This window comes from Macaca fascicularis, chromosome 4 (genome assembly GCF_037993035.2).
Source record: "Macaca fascicularis isolate 582-1 chromosome 4, T2T-MFA8v1.1".
NCBI lineage: Eukaryota > Metazoa > Chordata > Mammalia > Primates > Cercopithecidae > Macaca > Macaca fascicularis.
This window is the reverse complement of record NC_088378.1, coordinates 124,944,579-124,963,255: the sequence shown is the minus strand read 5'-3', so window position 1 is coordinate 124,963,255 and position 18,677 is coordinate 124,944,579. Positions and strand designations below refer to the sequence as shown.

General features: G+C 37.2%; 1 protein-coding gene across 4 annotated transcripts in view; it reads right to left on the bottom strand.

The window, feature by feature from the left end:
- The window catches only part of CYP39A1 (cytochrome P450 family 39 subfamily A member 1), a 105,182-nt gene that overhangs the window by 82,674 nt on the left and 3,831 nt on the right, over window positions 1-18,677 (bottom strand). For 2 of the 4 annotated variants that reach the window (XM_045390230.3, XM_074037841.1), the window contains exons 2-6: window positions 13,043-13,178; window positions 10,496-10,670; window positions 8,841-8,990; window positions 7,405-7,498; window positions 1,732-1,839 (exon numbers count right to left, since the gene is read on the bottom strand). In XM_045390230.3, the coding sequence (XP_045246165.1) occupies window positions 1,732-1,839; window positions 7,405-7,498; window positions 8,841-8,990; window positions 10,496-10,670; window positions 13,043-13,178 (663 nt within the window). Of the gene's footprint in view, window positions 1-1,731; window positions 1,840-7,404; window positions 7,499-8,840; window positions 8,991-10,495; window positions 10,687-13,042; window positions 13,179-18,677 lie in introns of all 4 variants that reach the window. The other 2 variants (XM_005552813.5, XM_005552812.5) reach the window with 2 other exon arrangements.

Genomic DNA, 18,677 nt, shown 5'->3' with positions numbered 1-18,677 from the left:
CAGACCAGTGCCAAGAACAAATTCCAAAGAACTGACTTAGCCTGTGTCAGATCAATGAGGCTTTTTGTGTCTTTCTTCTGGGGGATGTTTCTAATGAGATATTGAAAAATAATTCTTTGATAGGAGTGCCTGTTTTGTTGCTACTTTGGGAATTGTTTTGATGTTTGCTTTTCAATTTTGCTATCAGCTTAATCAGTTTCCAAGAATATTATTTAAGGAAAAACCAGAGAATAATATTATAGGTACATAAAGAAGGGGAAGGGTTTAGACTCCTTTTACTTGACCATATCAGATGAAACGTATATTCCACTGGCTAACATACATTTGAGAAAAGAGGTCAGAATTTCTATCTCCTCTCTTTATGCAGTAAATTTTTCAACAAGTTAAGGGAAACCAGAATATCAGGACTGAGAAAGCCTTTAACAACCTGGGTCTTTATAAAAGTAAGGCTAAATAAATAATACTTAAAACATCTTCCTCATTTCTATCTGTTAGAAGAAAAAGGAAGAAAAATGCCCACACATATCGTTAGGGATAGGTTAAATCCTCCTGTTCAGTAGAAAACAAATATATTTTAAAAGTTACCCTTTAATTTCAGATAATATAAGTAGCATCTTAGGCTAATGTGAGAACTTCCTGGCCCAGGAAAGTGGTGTGCACTGAACGTGACGTGGCAGATAAATCTCATGGCTCTAATCTAATTCAAGACAGATTTTAAAAGAAACAGTTTTTAAGCCGGGCCCGGTAGCTCACACATATAATCCCAGCTGCTCAGGAGGCTGAGGCAGGAGAATTGCTTGAACCCGTGAGGCGGAGGTTGCAGTGAGCCTAGATCACGCCATTGCACTCCAGCCTGGACGACAGAATGAGACACCGTCTCAAAAAAAAAAAAAGAGAAAAGAAAAAAAGAAAAGAAAAAAATAAACAGTTTTTTACGTCTCTGCTCTCTTTAGAAGTATTGAAAGTTCCAATTTCACCAGCACCATTCATGCGGAAACTTGTAGGACCATAATGCTAAGCAATGCAAACAGGAATGGCACACAGAAGGAGAATGGGTACAAATGGAGAGAAAGAGCTAATATTCATTGGTACCAGCTAGGCTTATTAAATCCTCATAACAACTCTGTAGAGAAATGAGAATTACCATTTATTGAGCACCCAAGTTCTAGGACCACAGTAGGGGGTTCACGTACATTATCCCCTTTTTTTACCCTTAGTAGGTAAAATAGTACATTATCCCTTATTAGGAAATGGAGGCACAGAGAATTTAAATTACCACCATGACAGTCTACAGCTATGACTTGGGATGTCTGGATCCAAGCCCGAGTTACCTGAAACTATCCATTTACTTATTCTTTCCAATAAAAGCATGTGGCCAATCCCTGTTCATCTTTTCAATAGCAATACTGAGCACATTGGCAGACATACAAAAAGTGCTCCATAAACAGACTGTTGTCTACAACTGGCCCCAAAGGGCAAGCTTACCCCTCATCCTGTGACACTACCTTTCAGAGGACAGAATTTGCTTGGGATCTGTTTTGTCTCCTTTGTAACCTAATCCGATTTCATCAGGCACTCAGTTTTGGTTTTTATCGCACAACCAAATCCACTGTAGTTTTTTTTCTTTTCCATGAGTGAAGAGTGGAAAAAAGAATGGAAAAAAGAAATGAAGGAAAAAAGACGAAAGGTCAGTAGAGAGCAGTGTAACTCACGCTTTACTAATATACTTACAGGAACGGCATTAGACAGAGAAGCCCAAAGCAGTAAGAGCCCATAATTGGGTGAGTTTTCCTTACTTGTTTCCGTCTCTACAATATCCAGCGTAGCTTGCAATAATGTCTGTAAAGAAATAAACACTGTCAAACCATGGCTATGTGACAGATATTGATGTTAAAAAACAAGAGATCATGCATTTTTCTTTAATATGAAAGATATCATTTCTGCCATTCCCAGGTTTTGCGGTTTGAGGCATGCGAAGGGTTTTATGTCCTTACTGTAGTATAGTAATTAGGAGTAGGGATTCTGGAGCTTGACCACCTCGTTGCATTTGTTCAAATCCTGGTTCAGCTATTTAAGAGCTGGATGACCTTGAACAAGCTACTTTAATCCCTCTGTGCCTCTGTGTCCTCATCCATAAAATGTTCATAATATGGTACCTACCTCATAGGATTGTTGTGAGAATTAAATGAGTTAGTACCTAAAAAGTGCTTAAAACAAAATCTTTCAGAGGGTACAATGCACTTTGGATCTCTACTTTACCAAACTGAATTGGCAAATTGTGTGTTATCATCTCTGCCCTCCACACTGCCCTGGAATCCCTGTCTTATAGGCCTCTGCTCTTAGGAAAATGCAAGCAATAGAGAAACACAGATCTCTGGAGCATTCAGAAAACTCCACCCCCATTCACCATACAGACTCTCAGCCCATACACCATGGGAGAGAGAACTGTCAAGTCAGAATATTATAAATACGACAATACTCTAAAACCATGCAGAGAACTGACATTTGACTTGAACAGTGACAGCCCAGGGCAGGGCCCCATCTAAGGTTACCTACTATGGTTGCTCCTAAGTCACCAAACAAATCCCATTAAAGTATTTTCTTCCTAGGGAGGTTTCCCCAGATTTGTCTTTGCCAGTGATGGCTCCCTATCATGGGGAAGAATTCAGATACTGTAACATTTTCATTAAGTTACTCATATACTTTTAATCTTAAATAACTTATATCTAGGTGATAGAAATAATGGAAGCTAATATTAACTCACTGCTTGCTAAGGGCAAGTATCATTTTAAGTGTATTGCAAGTATTTAACCCATGTAAATCCTCACTATAACTCCAAGATGCAGATACTACTATCTTTTTTTATTTTTAAGAAAAGATGTTTACTTCAGAATAGAACATGGCAATGGGAATATGCATGCAATAGTAAACTATGTGTGTATTCAGAGAGTTAAAGGAGAACAATGATTTTTAAAGGAAAAAATGAGAAGGATTACATAATTGTCGTGCAATCATTATCCTTGTCTACAAAGATCAATAACAATATTGGACAGGCCAGTTGCTAAACAGGTGTTCCTGTAGAAGTATTTTTGTGTAGGCTGTGATGGCCTTTGTGCAGGTTTGTCATTTTTGTAGAGTTTTCTTTTTTTTAAATCACATATTCAAGCATGAGAACCCTTTCTTCATGACCTTCCCTGGCTCTATTTGTCAGTTGTTGTTTTTTTTTTTTTTCCTTAGGTTCAGGGGTACAGTTCAGGTTTATTCTATAGGTAAAATCATGTCACAGGAGTTTGTTATACAGATTATTTCATCACCCAGGTACTAAGCCTAGTATGCAATAGTTGTTTTTATCTGTTCCTCTCCCCCCTCCCAATCTCTACCCTCAAATAAGGTCCAGTGTCTGTGGTTCCCCACAGATACTATTATCTCCATCATTATGCATATGAGGAAATTGAAGCACAGTAAAGTTAGGGAATTTTGCCAGGGACATATAACTTGAAGGTGGTTGAGTTAGGATCCCAACCCTGTGAGTCTAGCCCCGACTCCAAAGCCCACACTCTAAGCCACCAGGCTATATTGGCCCCATTAGAGAACAAATCACAACTCTCACGTATTAGGGATTTGGAGAACTACATTGTACCACAGCATAGTAGCTTTGCTTCAGACACTATGACACAGAAAAGAAAGTTTTCGGTCACTAGCATATACAGTACATGATAAAACAGAGACTGATGCTATTATTTACTAAAGTTTGTAATTTTTCAAGGGATTAACTACTCTAATCCCTAGCTTTCTGGGTTTAACATCCTCAGTTTTCCTGGTATTAAAGTTGTGAAAATAAATAATAGATTACTTGTGAAATGTGTAACACTATGCTTGGCACAAGGTAAGCACCCCAAAAATGTTAGCCAATGTCTTATTACTCTTTTTGTAATAATGGATTAGCAGAATTAATAGTTTAGATATGAATTTCATTTACTGCTTGTCTTTATCACACTTACAATGTAAGTTGTCACAGGACAAAGTTTATACCTCATGAAAATCCTATAGATATATTTCATTATTTTGATATGTTATTCTGTGACACAGTCATAATTTTAAATGAAAAACACTAGTTTAAGATATATCTAAAATAACATGGAAGAAATCACAACATTTTCTGTTAATGATGGAATGAAATGTGTATATATTTTTTAAAAATGAGACTCAACTTCTACCCAGTCTTCTGCTTCACTAGGCCACTGAAATCTATTTATGCAGTTGAAGACAACAAAACCTTTTAAATTTCTTCTTAGCCCACACTTTTTTTTTTTTTTTTTGAGACAGAGTCTCGCTCTGTTGCCCAGGCTGGAGTGCAGTGGCCGGATCTCAGCTCACTGCAAGTTCCGCCTCCCGGGTTTACGCCATTCTCCTGCCTCAGCCTCCCAAGTAGCTGGGACTACAGGCGCCCACCACCACGCCCGGCTAGTTTTTTGTATTTTTTAGTAGAGACGGGGTTTCACCGTGTTAGCCAGGATGGTCTCGATCTCCTGACCTCGTGATCCGCCTGTCTCGGCCTCCCAAAGTGCTGGGATTACAGGCTTGACACGAGCTCGGCCGGGCACGGTGGCTCACGCCTGTAATCCCAGCACTTTGGGAGGCCGAGGCAGGTGGGTCATGAAGTCAGGAGTTTGACACCAGCCTGACCAATATGGTGAAACTTTGTATCTACTAAAAATATAAAAATTAGCCGGGTGTGGTGGCACATGCCTGTAGTTCCAGCTACTCATGAGGCTGAGGCAGGAGAATTGCTTGAACCTGGGAGGTGGAGGTTGCAGTGAGCCGAGATCGCACCACTGCACTCCAGCCTGGGCGACAGAGCAAGACTCCATCACACACACACACACACACACACACACAAAAGCCACACAAAACACACACACACACAAGCTCAGTGTGAACACTGCTAGAGGAAAACAGAGCTGCAATACATCAAAAAATAAAGTTAAACTGTTCATGGATGTTCAAGTTGAATTCTCTCCTAAAGTTTTAAACACTGGATTAGCGTCAGCAGAACTGAAACTTTGTTTTTATTCAAATAATGATATGGTTTGGCTATGAAGTCACTGAAATCTCATCTTGAATTCCCACATGTTGTGGTAGGGATTCAGTGGGAGGTAACCGAATCATGGGAGCAGGTCCTTCTAGTGCTGTTCTCATGACGGTCAGTAAGTCCCACAAGATCTGACCGTTTTGCAAAGGGAAGTTTCCCCACACAAGCGCTCTCTCGTTTTGCCTGCCACCATCCACGTAAGATGTGACTTGCTCCTCCTTGCCTTCCACCATGATTGTGAGGCCTCCCCAGCCATGTGGAACCATTAAACCCCTTTTTTTATTGCCCAGTCTCAGGCATGTCTTTATCACCAGCATGAAAAAGGACTAATATAAAAAGGGAGTTAAGAGTACCTATGATTAAAAATACCTCATTTCTTCAGAGTAAGAAAAACAAATGCTATTCTAGAGGTATTGTTGGTAGGAAATTTTACTTTTTTTTTTTTTTTTTTTTTGAGATGGAGTTTCACTCCGTTGCCCAGGCTAGAGTGCAGTGGCGCAATCTCAGCTCACCATAACCCCTGCCTCCCGGGTTCAAGCGATTCTCCTGCCTCAGCCTCCTGAGTAGCTGGAATTACAGGTGCGCACCACCATGCCAGGGTAATTTTTGTATTTTTAGTAGAGATGAGGTTTCACCATGTTGGCTAGGCTGGTCTTGAACTCCTGACCTCAGGTGATTCAACCGCCTTGGCCTCCCAAAGTGCTGGGATTACAGGCGTGAGTCACAGCACCCAGCCTTGGTAGGGAATTTTAACTGGGAATTTAAAAACTCTGTTTGCTAGGCCCAGAGATTACAGATCTATTTGGGTACATCTTTTATATACACATGCTTTTGCCCCTAAGTCCTGGAAAATAATGCAAAGAACATGTGTGTTTGTTGGGTTGTTTATAAAACAAAAATATTAGCTGAAACACAGTTTGTCAATGAAGGGCCTTCCAGTATGGCTTCCTATTGCCTTTACTCGGGAAGGAGATACCTAAACATTCATATAGTCTTTTTTCCTAAGGCCATCTTCCTTTCTAGTTTTAAGCAAAGCTGTTTGTGATAATACTTGCTGTTTAACTAAAAACAAACAAAAACTTTTGATGCCATCTTTAAATATAAAAATATTTGAAGATATTTTTTAAATGAGGATAACAATGATAAGCTCCTATCCAGTCCTCTGTTCTCAGCACTTTACAAAAACTAAATCATTTAATTCCCACAACTTTATGAGGTAGGTGAGGACACTGAGGCCAAGAGACTAGGTACTGTGCCCAAGGTTACACAACCGGTGACTGGATTTGAGCCTACGCAGTCCAGACCAAATGAAACCCAGTCTCTGTGGGCAGACCCTGGCCTCAGACAGTTTTCAAAAGCTCCCGGAGGTGATTCTAATGAGGAGGCAGAGGTGAGAACCATTCATTAGCAAGCATCTGAACCAAAGGTAAGGCTTGTTAAAGCAGATTGTCTACCTCAGAGGTTTTTGTTTGTTTGTTTGTTTTTCAGACAGGGTCTCGCTCTGTCACCCAGGCTGGAGTACAGGAGCACAATCAGGGCTTGCTGCAGCCTTGACTGCCTGGGCTCAAGTGTGATCCTCCCACCTTAGCCTCCTGAGTAGCTGGTACCACAGGTGTGTGCAACCATGTCTGGCTAATTTTTTTTTATCATTATTTGTAGAGACGAGGTCTTGCTATGTTGCCCAGGCTGGTCTCGAACTCCTGGGCTTAAGCAATTCTCCTGCCTCGGTCCCCCAAAGTGCTGGGATTACAGGCGTGAGCCACCATGCCTGGCCTACTGCAGAGTTTCTGACTGAGTGATCCCCAAATGATGCTGGTGCTGTTGGTTTACGGGCCACATTTGAAGAACCACAGATCTGGAATAACACTTAGGGCGCAGACTCCTAGTGGCTGGATTTTTAAATTATACTATTTTCCCTCCCTGCATCTGAAGAAACAACTAATGGTAGTGGCATCAATAACAAAGTCTACTTTGTAGGGCTTTGTTCTCTTTTCCTAATTTGCCATTACTTTCACCTGTCGCTACTGACACAGCCAACTGTATGATAACACAGAAATCAGTACAGAACATCGGAATTATAATTTTTTTTTGCTCGTTGTCTCTGGTTTTTTCATATGTGGAATAGGATACCTGTTCTACATAGGTTGTTGTGATGATGTAACAATGAAATAACATATCTCAACATGTCCAGTACAGTGGTTGACACAAAAATGGTATCTAATCAATCTCATGTGTTTTAGCAAAATATATTTTAACAACCATAATTTATTACTATCTTTACGTTAGCAAAAAAAAAGGTAAGAAATACTTACCATGGAATTATCTTTTGCAGATTTACATGCTTTTATATCTGGAATGTTTTTCTCAAACAGTTCCAGGAACCATTTTTTGGATTTTGACCAGTTTCTACATGAGAAAAAGACATATATAGAAATTAATTTGAAAGCACTTTAGGAATAACAGGTCACAGCATAAAAAACAGATGTCTGTGGAATTAAAATTATTTCTCCAAATTTATTCTTAATTTTCAGGTATAATTTCATGAAAGGTCTACCTTTGGAATTATTAGTCCACAAAGACAATTGGGGAGGCAGAGCAACTCCATTTTAGTGTCTTTTGTAAATAATACTTCAGAGTCTCATTGCATTGGTGCTGAATAAGAAGGCAGAACCCACAACTTGCTTGGTCTGCCTTTACTGTGGCTGCTGTAAGTTGTAGGAGGATGAAAACCCAATGCACGGAATCAATCTCTGACTTAAGCCGTGAAAAACAGACTTGCTCTAATCTTCTAAATCTTGTCTGAACAGTCACCATGGTAGATGAATGGCCTATGTAGGCTATGGTCTGAATGTCTGCGTCCCTCCCAAATCTTTATATGTTGAAATCCTAACCCCAAGGTGATGTTATTAGGAGGTGGGGGTGTTTGGATGGTAGCTAGGTCATGAGGCTAGAGCCCTCATGCAAAGGAGTAGCACCCCTATGAACGGGGTCTGAGGGAGTCTGTCTGCCCCTTTCACCACGTGAGAATGCAGTGAAAAACTGGGAGTCTGCAACCTGGAAGGAGCCCTCACCAGAATGTGAGGATGCTGGCCCTCTCATCTCAGACCCCCAGCCTCCAGGGCAATGAGAAATAGCCCTCACCAGAATGTGACCATACTGGCACGCTCATCTCAGACCTCCAGCCTCCAGGACGATGAGAAATAAATTTCTGTTGTTTATAAGCCTCCCAGTCTGATACTTTGTTATAGCAACCCAAATGCAGAAAGATATAGAGCCACTGCCAAGACATTTCAAAATCGCACAGTTACTTTGCATGTGCCTCATTTTACAAACACTTGTCTGAACCAACTGTGAGAAATGCATTTAACCACGCCTATGTTTGCCTCAGAGAGAATGAGGAGCACAGTGTCTGATTCTGAGACTGCTCACACTGATGATTTAGCAGGAATCTTAACTGTAGCAACGAGTGCAATAATAATAAGCTGTAGATGGGATAAAAGGCCTCAAAATACATTCTTAGTCCCATCGATCTCTTTCTCTCTTTTGTTTTTGTTCATCACAATAAGAAAAGCATCTCTCTTCCTTGGTCTTCCCTCAATTCACATACAGACACCAAAAACAGGTCATAAGAAACAGCTTCTCTCCCACTTAAACTGGGGTTACATCTACTTAGAACAGAAAAATGAGAGGTGTATCAGTTGCTGAGAGAAGCTTGGTCAATGAATTAATTATAGGAAACAACTGCTACCTTAGAAGACACTCTGGCAACTGGGAACCATACTCAAAATCTTCATCATAAGCTTGAAAATACTGATGGAACTCCTTGATTTTCTTCTTGTTTGTGGGAAACCAACTTTTATTAAAGAGCGTATTCACTGTGACTGGATAAAGGAGATGTCTACAAAGACAGAAACACAGAAAGTTAGACCCAAAGACCAAAGAAGAAAGGCAAAGGATACAAAGCAGGGTGCTATTTCATAGCGATATATGAGGGGCAGATAATAGGTGACAGATTCTCTTGGGAAAAAGTCACTCTTAAGAAGTTTTGATATTTGCTTACTGTGGTCAAGATAATACAGGGGGAACTGAAACTGGTTTGATTTATCTGAAGATATTTAAATGCTTTCTAAGCAAGCATATTAGACTCTGACAAATATGAGATAATAAATACATTGATCTAATACAATTCAACAAGAATTTATTTAGCAGATAATAGTAGCTAAGATATAGTCCATTCCTTTAGACAGCAACCACAACAACGACGACAAAAACAAAAACAAGGAATCAGGGCAATATTAGTCACCAATTTCCTAATTTCTCACAGGATCCCATAAATTCAAACTACTGCCTATTGAAATACAGTACATTAAGATAATAAAGTGATTACTATAGCAAACTTAAGATAAAGAATATAAAATATTGTTAACATGCCTTAAAACACTTAACACTTGTTTATTTAATTTTTATTTACCATCCCTTCATAATCTCATTCACCCAAAGTTTCAAAAATATCCAGGAATATTTTGTTCATTTCAATGTATTTGTTTCATTATAGATACTGGGTACGCTTCAGCATATTTTTTAATTTGGTTGTTTGTTTTTGTGTCCCCCCTCCAGCCCCCACTACTGGACCTCTAACAGAATGTTCACTGTCATTCTGTTTGAGTCTGAACTGCAGAATCTTGCCTTGGGCATTCCAGGATCCTGCTGAGATGGCAACGTGACTCAGGTAACTTCAACTTACCAAATCTCTTTATGCACGTGGGAAATTTTTTTCACGGCTCCCATGCCCAGACTTTAACTTTTCCAGAAAGCTTCAGAATGGGGCTGACTCCGTCTGCTGCTCTTCCCTGTCTCCTGGGATCTCCATTAATAAAGGACCCTGGAGCTCAGTCCTGAGGCCCACACTGACTTTGCCTGAGCCACTTGTTAAGTAACACAAACATCTCCTGGACCTTTTTCACCACTTTGTGATTCCATTCTCTCCCCTATCCTCTCAACGTCCTCTCGTTCTAATAATTGCAAATTGTACTGAAGGTTTTATCAAAATTCTAATGGGGAAGTATGAAAATTATAAGAAGAAAATCCATGTAGTTTATACAAAAATGTATGGAATGACTAAGGAGAAATTACTGCAAATATATTACAATGATTGTATTGGCTTATTTGCTCACCATAAAATAGAAATGCTAAACTGAATTAGAATTTAAAAGATTGGTGACACAGCAAGACTCTGTCTCAAAAAAAAAAAAAAAGAATTTAAAAGATTAAAATAATCTCTTAATAGCCTAGTTAGGTAGATTTCATGAATCAACCTGACAATGTTTGAAGTCCAATGTATAGGTTTCAATTTTTTATTTAAAACAAAAAGCAAGACTAAATCATATTAATGCATCTATTTACCTTACTAAGTTGTTCAGGTCCATTGTCCCATGAGTGCCTAAATTCTCCAGTTGTTCATGTAATTCTTCAGTCAGTTGCCCCGTAAATTGATGGAGATTGACAGTCCCCATTTTCCCTTTCAACATAATATAGAGTTTTTCATGCAGTGCTAAAAAGACATTCTTTGGAATTGATGCTATGAACAAAGAAAACTATTTTCAAAATAAGCAACGACTCCTTGAAACACACAGTCAATATATCTCTACTATTATTTGGTCAGCAGGGACTACAGCCAAAGTCCTCCCAGCACATGAGATCACCTCCCGTAAATAAAAGTAGATAAAGACTCAACATATTCTCTGCCAAGTGTGGTGGCTCAAACCTGTAATCCCAGCACTTTGGGAGGCCGAGGCAGGTGGATCACTTGAGGTCAGGAGTTCCAGCCCAGCCTGACCAAACATGGTGAAACCTTGTCTCTACTAAAAATAGGAAAATTAGCTGGCTGTGGTGGGCACCTGTAATCCGAGTTACTGGGGAGCCTGAGGCAGAAGAATCACTTGAACCCACAAAGTAGAGTTGCAATGAGCTGAGATCACACCACCGCACTCCAGCCTGGGCGACAGAGAGAGACTTTATCTCAAAATAAACAAACAAAAAAGATTCAATGTATTCTGTGAGATGGTGGAACTTTATTCACTTTAAGGGATAATCTATAAATGGATGATTAAGAGAGCTGGTATTTTCAACCCTTCTCCCTCCAAATCTATAGTCCAGATACATTAAAAACACATATTTTACATATCCCAGCATTTCAGAGGCTGTTCTGTCTGCTCAGAATGTTCTCTCCTTCGTTATACCCATATCTACTCCCACTCAATCCCACACACTTATACCTATGAGCTTTAAACTTATGCTGCACATTTCTATTTGTCCTTCAAGTGTCTTCTTGAATATTACTTCCACCAGGAGACCTTTCCTAACACCATGAATAGCTTTCAGCCCACTATTTTCTTTATATTAGTATTCATGCTCCCTCTATAACACACTCTCCTAATTAGAAATCGGGGTTTATTTTTTACTCATTTCTTTATATTTTTCTTTTACCTTGTTTTATTGACTTTGAAGTAACTTTTTCTTTAAAAAAAAAATTTAGATTCAGAGGGTACATGTGCAGGTTTGTTATATGAGTATATTGTTTTATGCTGAGGTTTGGGGCATGATTAATCCTATCACTCAGGTAATGAGCACAGTACTCAATAGTTTTTCAACCTTTGCCACCTGTCCCCCTCCCTCCAGTAGTCCCCTGTGCCCACTGTTGTCATTTTATTAAAGTAACTTTTTCAAAAAATAAGTTTTAATTTTGTATTTCATTGTGCTATTACGTGTAAGTTACATTTTGTGTAAGTTAATGAAAAACAGTTTTTAGATTTCCTGAGCATACATCTTCTCTATGGTTGGGGAATATACGGGAGGAATGGGAAGCTGACTTAAGAATAAATATTAATATATTTCATCTGTTCAACAGAAATATTTAAGCATGAAAGTCCCCAGAGGAGGCCCAGGTGAAAAAAACTCAATCATTTCCATACACCTCTGTTAACTTAGCAAATTTTTTCTAAAGGGATATGTGACTCTACAGATCAAAGGCCTTCAAAATATTTCTATTATTTGATCTGAAATTCCATAGTCCAAGTATCAAGAAGTACCAAATAATCAAAGAATTTCACCAACAAGTTGTGATATCATGCATGCAAGAAGAAAAAAATATATATATAATTCTATTGATTACTGGTAGTTTTTAAAACAAACTTTCTTATCTTAATGGTAAGAAATGCACAAAAGGTTACATGAAAAGGAACCAAAGAAGAAAAAAGGCAGAGAGAAAGAAGTCACAGAGAATAGAAGCAAGCAAAAACATTGTGAAAGCACAAAAAAGAACCAAACACAAAATGAACCAGCTCTGCATTCCAGGGAGGACACGTGGCCCCAGTACACACATTTGCAGCCTAGGAAGAAATGAAGGCAGACAGCCATACTGGAAGCATGCTGACTGTACAATCTGGCAGTCTCTGAAGACAGAGGATTTGTGAAAGGGCAAGTCAAGCTCCCACTTACCATAACAGCCCTACAAAATATGTCAGGAAATGCCACTGTAAAGGATTTACTAAGCCATGGAATTCTAGTTTCAGGGACTGAATAGCATGTAATCAGTCCAAGAGCTGTAGCCTGTAGAACACTGTACACACAGCGGTGGAACAGAATTAGTGACATCTTGGAAGCTGTAACATGATACAGATTCCAAATATTCTCTAAAGAAAACATCAATGAGGTAACCTTATCACTTTCACGTGTCTAATTCAAATCTAAATGTATGAGGCTGCCATTCATTTGTGTTTCAATGGCCAAACTCTTTTACCCGTAACTCTTTCCTCTTCTACCCATACCTCAAGAATAAAATAGTGGACCCTCATCATTCTTGATAGAGGAGTGAGGATGTACTTTTTACCTAAAACTACTCCTGGATTCCAATGTTGGATTTCGAATGGACTATCTAAAAATATTCTTTACCTGTATGATAAACGATATTTTGCACTGCTAGTTCAAAATCTACTTTTTTGGATTTTAGAAACACATTAATTCCTTCTTCTTCAGTAACAAAGGTCATTCGGTTTCCCATAGCAAAGACTGTAAATATGGGTCCATACTGAAATAAAACAAACACAGATTATATTAGTAAGCATTTCTAAGCCATGTTTAAGACCTTTCTCCTCAAGAATCCTAATGTTGAAGTTACAGTCAAGAGACAAATTATTATATTTGGTAATTAGTTATAAATTCTGATTGTTTTAGTCAGATCTGAATTATATAAATTTTAATTTGTTCTGTCCTGATATGTAATGTTCCCTTTGATCATTTTATTGCCTATTTGTAGCTTCCTTTCTAGTAGTATGAAATAAGTAGAAAATAATCATTATAAATAATTAGAAATTATATCAACATTGTGACATTTAAACATTGTTTTCAAGATATTAGTAGACTTATAAGCAACCTATAGCTGAATATTGTTCAACAAGAAAGTTCAAAAGTGCCAGCTGGTTTACGGAAAATCTATGGTTATTCAACAATGTCTTGCAATCGTATACACTTTCCTAATCTGTTCACTTTCCTAGTTTTCAAAATGACTATTTCACCTGTCATGAAATTCACCTGTAATGACTATTTCAACCTACCCAGCCTCTCCACTCTGACATAGTGTCCCTGCCTTGTAACTCACTGGAAAAATGGAGCCATCAAGTAGCAGTTTCAGTTTCTCATTACTAAATCCTGCAAGGTATATACATTTGCACCCATTCTCCATCTGTTCCCTCCTCTTAACATGGATGGAAGTTCCTGCCCTTGTGAAATGTCAACACTTCTCCATTTGGGTTATGGATCCTACACTCTTGCCTTCTCTTTTCTACATTTATGCCTCTCTCTCCTACATCATTAATTTTCCCCTCTTTATCAGATCACTCTTAGCAACCTGTAAACATACTGTGTAGCACAGGGTTTGATATCAGGGGTTTATGACCTTGCTGGGAAAAGAAAATATGTCATTCATCTTCATTGGCATCTAAGTATAATTTATCAGTTTCTTCAATTATGAATGTGGGCAACAAACCACAATCTTTTCCATGACTCTATCATCAAAATAAATCATCATACTTTCATATTCCATTATAGTATTATACATATCTCAAGGCATAATTTCTGCTCATCACTACTTCAGTATTAGTCATTTCTTTACCTCCCAAGAGATGGCACATGATTACTCCTGCAACACACTGTTGGGTAGTACTAGGCAACTTGCAGGCCCAAAAATCTTTAAGCCACCAAAAAAATGAAGTCCCATTTTTGTACATTAGTGATCCAGACAGCTACATTGCTTTCTAACGTTCCTATCTATAATTGTTTGTTAACCAGTACTTAGAAGATGATTTATTTTCACTGTTAAAGTTTTGTTCAAATGAGAATTCTTAGCTTCCCATTAGTAGGTAACTTTTTGTAACATCTATAAGCACCTGGCCACAAGTGTAGACTAACCACATTCAAATACATTGAATCAGCAGTTGAGATAATTGTTGATGTGAGGCATTTAAAGTAACAGCAATATAACTGCAGAGTGAAAGATGGTCATGCACAGTGTTAGAAATTATGTAACAGGGTTTTTGTTGTTGTGTTGTTGTTGTACTTGCTTTCCTTTTGTTCTTTTCTTGTATGCAACATCAGCAGCCTCAGTATTACGAAGTAAAGGCAGGCACACATGGTATGTTGTAGAAGTGGTGCTTGTATATTTTTAAAACTTTTTATTTAGAGATAATTGTAGATTAACATGGGGTTGTGAGAAATGTTACAGAGACAGCCTACGTATCTATTACTCTGTTTTCCCAATATTAACATCTTGCAAAACTATAGTACAGTATCACAACCAAGCTATTGACATTGATAGTCAAGATGCAGAATATTTCCATCACCACAAAGATCTTAAATGATGCCCTTTTATAGCCACCCCCACTGTTTCTCCCACTCCCACCTTCTCCTTAATCCTTGGCAACACTCATCTGTTCTCCACTTCTATAACTTTGAATTTCACTATGTTATATAAATGGAAGTATGTAGTATACAATTTTTGGGGACTGGCTTTTCATTCAGTGTAACTCTCTGAATGTTCATCCAAATTGTGTGTATCAATCATTCACTTCTTTATATTTCTGAGTAGTATTCCACAGTGTGAATGTACGACAGTTTATTTGAACATTATGAAGGCTGGGCTAGACATGCCTATAATCCCACTGCTTTGTGGGTCTGAGGTAGGAGTATCACTTGAGCCCAGGAGTTTTTGAGGTTGCAGCGAGCTATGATTTGCACCACTGCACTCCAGCCAGGGCAACACAGCAAGACTGTTTCTAAAAATAAAAACAATAAAAATGAATAAGGTTGAAAGACAGTGAGATTCTTTTCAGTTTGGCACTATCACAAACATAAACATCCGTATCTGGGTTTTTATGTAAACATTAAGTTTCTCTGTGATAAATTCCTAGAAGTGCAATTGCCAGGTTATATGGTTGGCTGTGTGTTTAGATGTTTAAGAAACTGGGAAAGTGTTTTCTGGAGTGGCTGTGCCATTTTATATTTCCACCATATGTATAAGTAATCCAGTTTCTCTGTATCCTTACCAACATTTGGTGTTGTTGCTATTTTTATCGTTGCCATTCTGATAGATGTGTAGTAGTAGCTCATGATTTTAATTTGCTTATCTCTAATGACTATTGATGTTGAACATCTTTTCATGCGCTTATTTGCCATCTGAATATTCTCTTCATTGATACATCTTGTTTATGTCATCTGCCCATTTTCTAACTGGATTTTGTATTATACTGTTGAGTATTGAGAGTTCTTTATATATTCTAGATATTAGTCCTTTGTTGGATATGTGGTTTGCAAATATTTTATCCCAGTGTGTAGCTTTTCTTTAACTCTTTTTAATGAGCTCTTTTACAGAGCAAATGTTTTTAAATTTTGATGAGGTTCAATTTATCAGTTTTTCCTTTTATGAACTGTCCTTTTGGTGTTAAGTCTAAGAGCTATTTTCTATCCCAAATTAGGAAGATATTCTTCTATATTTCTTTCTACAGGTTTTATATCTTTACGTTTTACATTTATGTCTGTTATCTATTTTGAGTTAATTTTGTATAAGATATAGGACTTTGGTAGAAATTCATTTTGTGTGTGTGTTGGGGGTGGTTCTTTGTTGTTGTTTTGTTTGTTTTGGCTTACAGAGTCAAATTGCTGCATCACCATTTGTTTACAAAAGCCATCTTTATTTCATTGAATTGTTTCTGCACCTTTGCCAAAAACCAGTTGGCATACTTGTGTGGATCTATCTCTAGAGACTCTACTTTGTTCCACTGATCTTTGTGTCTATCCTTCTGCCAGTACTACATCATCTTGATTAATAATAGGCCTTGAAATTGAGTGGAATGATTCCTCTTATTCTATTCTACTTTTTCAAAATTGTTTTATTTATTTTAGTTTCTTTGCCTTTCCATATAAATTTTAGAATAACCTTGTCTATATCTACAGCAAATCTTGCTGGGAATAGTATTTGCATCAAATCTGGATATCAGTTTGGAGGAAACTGACATTTTTAATATGTTGACTTTTCCAATCAGGAACACAGTATGTGTCTCCCTTAAGACCTTTGATTTTTTTCATCAGTGTTTTGTGGATTTTAGCATACAAGTTCTATATGTTTTGTTAGATTTATACCTAAATATTTCTTGAGTTATTATAAATGGTAATGTATTTTTAATTATGGTTTCCACATGTTCATTGTTCGTATGTAACCAAGCAATTGATATTTTTATGTATACCTTATATTTATTCCAGAGGTTTTTGTAGACTCCTTGGGATTTTCTACATAGACAATCATGTCATCTGCAAATTAAGACAGTTTTATTTCTTTTTTCAAATCTATATGTATTTTATTTTATTTTCTTACTTTATTGCACAGGCTAAAATTTCCAGCACTATACTGAATAAGAGTTGTGACAACAGAGATCTTTGTTTTGTTCCCAATCACATGGAAGTATTTAGTCTTTAATCATTTAAGTGTCCTGTTAACTGAAGGAATTTTGTAGATGTCCTTTATAGAGTTAGGAAATTTCCCTCTATTCCTTATCATGAATGGATATCAGGAATGGATATCAAATTTTGTCAAATGCTTTTTCTGTATCAATTATGTACTTTTTCTTCTTTAGCTTGTTAATACAGCAGCTTACATGGATTGACAGACTTCACTTGGTAATTTGTCTTATATATTGGTAAATTTTATTTGCTGATATTTTGTTATTTTTGCATCTATTAGTATATTCATAAGTAATATTTGTCTGTAGTTTTCTTCTGTACTATCTGTGGCTTGATATCAAGGTAATGCCAACTTCATAAAATAGACTGGGAAATGTTTCTATGTCTTCTACTTTCTGGAAGAAATAGTATAGAACTCATAGTTAATTCTTTTTTAAACATTTGGTATAGTTTTCCAATGACACAATCTGGGCCTAGAGAATTCTTTTTGGGAGGTTATCAAATTACAAATTCAATTTTCTTAATAGTGTAGGGCTATTAAAATTATGTATTGTATATTGGATAGTTTTGTTAGAATATGTTTTTCTAGGAATTGATCCATTTTATGTAACTTGTTAAATTTCTCTTTGTAGAGTTATTCATAGTATTTTCTTATCATCCCTTTTGATGTCTGCAGTGATATTCCCTGTTTCATTCAAACACTGGTCATTTGTGTTTTCTCTATCAGTTCTGCAAGAAGTCTGGCAATGTTACTGGTCTTTTCAAAAAACCAGTTCTTTCTTTCATTGATTTTCCTTATTTTATTTTTTTAATTTTCAACTTCATTGATTTCTGTTCTTTACTATTTCCTTCCTTCTGCTTTATTTGGGCTTATTTTACTCTTTTTTAGAAGGAGATGATTCTTGAAAGTTTATCAATTTCAGATTTTTCTTTTCTAATATAAGCACATAGTGACAGAAACTGTGATACATTGTATTTTTATTTTAATTTGGTTCAATCTACCTTTTATTTTTCAAGAGACTGGGTTAAAATATAAAGACTCCAAAAAATTGAAAGGGATAGAAAAATATGTATTATCCAAACAGTATCCAAAACAAAATTGGTGCAGCTTTAATAATACAAGAGAAAGTAGATTTTAACTCAACATAGATGACTACAGGTAAGACTTCAAATATCACTTGGAGTGGCTTAAAGGAGGTACCCTTCCCAAGAGCTGTTCTGCAGACAAACTGCAGAAGTTGTCTAATTTACCTATTTTACTGTAGGGAACTTTATCTTTTTGGAGACTGCTTGACATTTAGATCCTATGCCCACATTTTCAGAATTTCACATTCTACACCTGTTGGTGGGAGGTAGACACCATTTCCCTGATTAGAACCTGAAAAATAATGATGCTTTACTGAGCCAATATTTTTCCAACAATTTACTTAAACTATTTATTGAATATTTTTACAAAATACCAAACTTCAGCCTAGTACACTTTGGGACACTGTGTTTTCAAATAATGCCACCATTGTGTCAACAAATAGATACTTGTAGATAGCTGCAGATAGTCTATACTATTACGTGTTTAAAA